Source organism: Mytilus edulis, chromosome 10 (genome assembly GCF_963676685.1).
Source record: "Mytilus edulis chromosome 10, xbMytEdul2.2, whole genome shotgun sequence".
Lineage (NCBI taxonomy): Eukaryota > Metazoa > Mollusca > Bivalvia > Mytilida > Mytilidae > Mytilus > Mytilus edulis.
This window is the reverse complement of record NC_092353.1, coordinates 48,650,312-48,656,365: the sequence shown is the minus strand read 5'-3', so window position 1 is coordinate 48,656,365 and position 6,054 is coordinate 48,650,312. Positions and strand designations below refer to the sequence as shown.

Here is a 6,054-nt window from a genome sequence, read left to right as displayed (position 1 = left end):
TTATTGAGCCAAATTCCTTGAATTGATGTAACTGACCATAGATGAACTCTAGTCGCTCCACCTAAAAAACAAAACACAATACATTCAACACAAAGTGACAAAACACAAAACAAATGATATATATATGGAAGTGTTTAACGACCTTGACTGGCTTTTCAGCCCATGCACGGTCGGTAAAAAACAAATGAAACAATACATTGTTTGCCCATTTAATTTTCTATTTTTTGGGATATTTTAGCACCCTGTTATAATAGTTATAGTCACAGATAATTTCAAGGCTAATTGATACAATTTATGTAGTAAGGTGTGAGGCTAATGTCAGTTTCTTAATTAATATAAATGAAGCAATAGGTCACTTACATTTACCTCAATAATATAATCATTTCCAATTTGCCATTTTTGAAACTAAAGACCTATGGGTAAAGCGATTATTCTTGAGATTTTGGTGTAAGAACAATGGATTTTGGCCAATGACTCAATGTTATTTTATTCCTAAACCAATTGAAATATTTTGGTGTACATTTCACCTCCAATGCACTAGATTCTGAAATGGTGAATTCTGCAGAGTAAGGGTACCAGTATTATATTTTTAAGGCTGTTTTTCAGTCAGTTGAACATGTTTCTAGGTGATTATTAAGCTGGAAAACCATACATATATAGGATTTAAATCTAAAAAGGGTGTATATGTGTTCATATTTATTGAGAGAAGGTTCAAACTGTGATTCTGATGTCAAGTAATGTTTCAGATATTAAAAATATATCCAAATTACTTTTGGAAAGTTCTATGTTTTCAAATTATAAATAATGGTAATTTGAGAACATTCATTTTGTTGGAAAATAAAAAACAAACTTTTATATAAGGACATAATGGAAATGTTTTACTTGGATCACATTTAAAGAAAAGATTATGACTTGATTTGGGTTCAATATTTTCAACTCTAATCAAGGTCACAGACACTAAAAAAGAAAAGCAAACTTAAGTTACATAAAACATATTTATGAAGAAAACAGAAAAATAAAAAAGCGCTATTGTTGGTGCCTTTTCAAGGACATATTTTATAATTACAATATAGTTTAATACTTATAACATAATTAACAGATAATAATGGTTCATTCGAATTATATTAAACATGTTAAAATTAATTAAGACATATGTGTGATAGTTCTAGATCATAGTATGGTACAGTCTGAAAAAATATGTACAGGAAGACAAAATTATTTTAAAAGCTCTTGTTCAATGCTCATAATCATATTACACTTGAATCATTTTTATTATTATGGTAGAATCTATATCTTCATGTGTCTTATGTGAGGATTGAATTGGGGTACCTTCATGACAAATAATGGTGAAATTGAGGTTAACAGTAACTTTTGGTGCATGACGATTAAATTTACACTATAGACGATAAAAAAAATATGGACACGCCGAGTTACCTTTATTTTAAAAAAAAATAATGGTAAAAGATTGTTATTTGAGACCTGTGACGAATGATTATAAGGATATTGTATAAATCACAGTGAGATTTTTACCAATTTGACGCTAATGGTAGCCAAAAAGGCTGTTTGACACGTACCAGATATGTCTGTTTCTAGCTAGAGATTAACAAATCAAAATTCATTCTTATTACATCATTAGATGTAATTATTGAACAATATTATGAATGTTCACAAGATGAAAAAAGAATAATAAAGGTATATTTCCAAAATATGTTAGTTTTTAATATGTTATTGAATACAAAACTGTATTCCACTGTAAAAAAAAGATTGTGAAATGTGATTTTTTTAGATAAAATTCCTGTACAAGAAATCAAGTCCTCATAATTCCAGATTGAAGGTTTTCATTACAATTTTACCAATCTACCCTAATTTACCATTGCTTTATTTAATTTTAACTGAGTTAACGATATATTTCATTAATGAGGACCCTTGTATTATACTTCTTCTTCTTCTTCTTCCGAATACGGGAGTAGACTCCTAGGTAGGAGTGTAAAACTTCCCGGACAAAATATATTAATGGACCATACTCGGAAATTGTAGTACGTATTTTATATATATGTTTTTGGACGCTTTAAAGTACTTCCGTAAACAATGCACTCTGGGATAAAGTTGCGTCCATCTTGTTGAACACTGAAACGTGCACCAAAGTTTAAACATGACAGACGCCGGCTTTTTCAAGGTCTCGACTTAGCACCAAGAACTGTTTTAAGCTTCATTCAATCATCAGCGTATATGCACACATCTAAAGTCAAGGGGGTTAATCTTACACATTGAGCTTGCTACAAACAACCAGACGGTAGCTGCCGATCGACCAACTAGCGACACAAAATATAGAAAAAAATGTCACTGCCATTTACTTCTTCGTCATACAAGGTCAGAATAAAAACCACCCAGATATTATTTATCAAAAATTAATAGGACTGTTTGCATATTTACCTGAAAATGCCAAGTACTTATCACTGATTTCTAAAACGAAAGTAAACATGGTAAACTGAAAATAAATCACAGAAACAGATCTAATATTATAAACTTTGCATACATTTCTTGATTGTATTGGAAAGCTAGTAAATATTCCCATAGTCCTGCTTTATTTTCAAGGTAAATCCATTCTTTTAAAATTCTGCATCGAGCGATTTTCTGAATTGCGACAATTTGGAATCCCTAAGAAAGATCTATAGTCGCCGTCAGCTGAAATTCGTAGCGGTTATCGGTAAAAATAATCTAAACTATCAATCGCGTTCACTCAAGATATAGTTTTTCATATTCCATTCATAAATCGCATAAAGAAAAACCACTACTGACCTACCTTTTAAGTGATCACACTGTAATAATCCTGACCTTCACATTTTCCAGAATATTTTCCATTGTAATTCCGCCATCTTCGTTTCTATGAGGATCATTTGTTTACATATGACATTCGTCACTGTACGCAGATTCCTGAAATGTTCCTTTCATTGATGTGATAAGGTTTCCCGCGCTTTATGCAAATTTTATGAAATTGAACTCCACGGAAACACTTCCGGTAAAAACAATGGCTGATTTCACCATTCAAAATCGTCTATGAAAAAGTGAAGGTCAGGATTATTACAGTGTGATCACTTAAAAGGTAGGTCAGTAGTGGTTTTTCTTTATGCGATTTATGAATGGAATGTGAAAAACTATATCTTGAGTGAACGCGATTGATAGTTTAGATTATTTTTACCGATAACCGCTACGAATTTCAGCTGACGGCGACTATAGGGACAAATTATTGCAAAGGCATTTTAAAGGCTTCTGATAGGCGGATATGTTTTCTAATCAATTCTTTTTAAGTGTAAAAGCTGCTGGTTCAAAGTGAAAAAAAGTTTCTTGACAATGCATCAAACCTTAGGGTTCATCTGTAGGAATAAAAATATGTGTGACGGGATTGCTTCCCTTAGAACATTTGGTAGATACTTAGTCAGCCGTAAGCGGTTGAGCTAAGGAAGTACTTCTTTAGCTCAGTCAGTGTACACGCTGCCTTATAACACAGAGGTCTCGGTGGATACAAGCAATTTTGTAATGAAATTCGTGCTCTCCGGTTACATTGGCGCCCAACTAAAAAACCCACGGTAGTTAGAGAGGAATTCTAGCTAGGGTATGCTTGTGTGAGAGTCATAATGGTATGATGACTCTTGAGGTGGGGGAAGTGTGACTGGATTGCTTCCCTTAGAACATTTGGTAGATACTTAGTCAGCCGTAAGCGGTTGAGCTAAGGAAGTACTTCTTTAGCTCAGTCGGTTTATGCGCTGCCTTGTAACACAGAGGTTCCGGGTTCGAGTCCCTGTGGAGACAAGCAATTTTGTAATGAAATTCGTGCTCTCCGGTTACAAATGGTTGTTATTACACCCCAAAATCTACTATGAGTACAGAAAAACAAAAGTATTTAGGAAAGTTTTTAGACAGCACAGTCTTCACGATGAACTGTTAAATCTACAGGCCCAGAGCTCAATTTTTGAAAATTTTTATTTAGATTCTGTTGGCCTGTATATACATGTATGATTTTTACAGCCCCGAGAGCAATTTTACAATCCTAATAACTATATTAATGCCTCTGGGAGCTATTGGCTAATGATCGATAATCTCTTTACCTTAATTCACACCCGGCTATTAATCACAAGCTCTAAACTAATATTATACAAAGAAATTAAAATTCTATACCAACTGTCTTCATTATTCAATTACATCAATTGTCAATTATTATTTAAAATTAATTAAAATTTGATTTAATTTACGTAGAAAAAAGTATTTTTTCACTACTAACACACATGCTTTGTTTACTATGTAATACGCATGCTTGAAATTCTCTTCTGCAGATTAGACACAAAATTGTAAATTTAAAATGATTTCATGCTAAATAAAGCAAGTACAACTATTTTCATTAATATTCTTACACTATTAAAGGTATTTGATATTAAAAAGCCAATGATATCCTGTGAATTTGATAAACAAAACTAATCCCAGAAATGAGTGCAGAATTGTTTGTTTAAGTATTGTCGCATTACTTCCGGTTTGAATTTCAACTTCAGAATTGAAAGAAACGTAAGCGATGACTGAGAAAATTATGGTTTGAGTCATTAAAATCGTTTTATTTTTAAAGTGCAGCCTTCCCTTAACTGCTCTTGATTGATTTTACGAAAAAAGATAGAATAAATCATGAAGTAAATGCGATGCAACAGTGAAATGAGTTTGTTGATGCAAAGAGTATGAGCATACTCATGCAGTAATGAGATTTTGACAATCTGTTTTTGAAAAGGGACATCAACTTTTAAGTTATATGAAAATGACCAAAATTAGGTAAAAAAAATTCTGTATCCTTGGTTGAACATGTTGAAATATTATGTTTGTTAAATTCTAGGACCAAACAGCTTCAATTTTTTTTTACAGCCAATGAATATGAACATGATGAAGATTCAAAACAAGGATCATACAAAGTTATTGCGTTTTGTATTTTAATTTATCAGTCTATACATTTTTATGTAGTTTACAATCTGACAGAACTTTTACATGCAATATATGGGATGTCACAAGTCATTTACCTCTAGTAAAAACGGAAACCTGAATAAACCAGCTTACTGTCCAAACCAATCCTTTTTCATAGTCCCGTAGCCGGCCGGTTTATACAGTTTTACTGTATATTGAATTAATGATAATGATTCAAGAGTATCAAAAATAGATGATGCAATTAATCACAGGATAGGCGAACGTTAATGTAAATTGTACAGATGAATAAAAAATTTGTTTAACCCAAAGAATGTGTTTACATATAAGTTTGAAATGGTTTGGTCCACTAGTTGAATTTATGAACTTAAGATGTTAAAACAAATTGTTTTTAAAAATCTACAGAAGATTGCAGTTGTACAACATTTGTTACGCTTGGTCTCATCAATGTTTAATTAACCATGGAATAAAGAAGTATTAATGGAAGGGTTTTTTTTTTTTACTTCAGGGCACAAGTGCCGACCAGGATAACAGATTCTCTGACAAGAAGAAGAAGTTAATGAAACAGATGAGATTTGCTGATGCTCTAGAATCTAAGGTACATATTTCGTTTACTTGAGTTCCTGATGAAGGTATGGTAGTGAGCGAATTTTGAAATTGTACTTGTTTTATTCAATGACACTGAAACAGCCATATATTGCAGTTTCATGTAATTTTTGATGGTACACCTTTTGTTGATTTCGAAGATATGTACTTCCAAGTTCGTAGACCATTTAAATTGTTGTTAGCATAAATAGATTAAACCTATTAAATCCACAGGTCATGTAAAATATAACCTAGAATATGACAGACCCAGAAAGAAGTCTGTTTCATGTATATATTTTGAACAATAACTATTAAACATTGTTAAGGTGGTACTTAACACCTTTAATTAAATTAATTTGGCTCGTTTAATTTCATAAAATTTTGTCAAAGTATTTACTTTAACCCTTTGACAAAAAATATATAATTTTCAAAAAAATTGAACCAACCGTTTTATCAGAAAAATTACACTGGTCATCATGGTCATATAGCAGTTTGACAAACACTAAATTTGAT

At 31.8% G+C, this 6,054-nt stretch overlaps 1 protein-coding gene across 3 annotated transcripts in view; it reads left to right on the top strand.

Annotated features, from left to right (window-relative positions):
- The first annotated feature begins 2,066 nt into the window (after positions 1–2,066).
- The window catches only part of LOC139491370 (serine/arginine repetitive matrix protein 1-like), a 29,728-nt gene continuing 25,740 nt past the window's right edge, over positions 2,067–6,054 (top strand). Inside the window, exons 1-2 of one of the 3 annotated variants that reach the window (XM_071279009.1) lie at positions 2,067–2,176; positions 5,465–5,554. In XM_071279009.1, coding sequence (XP_071135110.1) covers positions 2,153–2,176; positions 5,465–5,554 — 114 coding nt within the window. In that variant the 5' untranslated portion in view covers positions 2,067–2,152. Of the gene's footprint in view, positions 2,371–5,464; positions 5,555–6,054 lie in introns of all 3 variants that reach the window. The other 2 variants (XM_071279008.1, XM_071279010.1) reach the window with 2 other exon arrangements.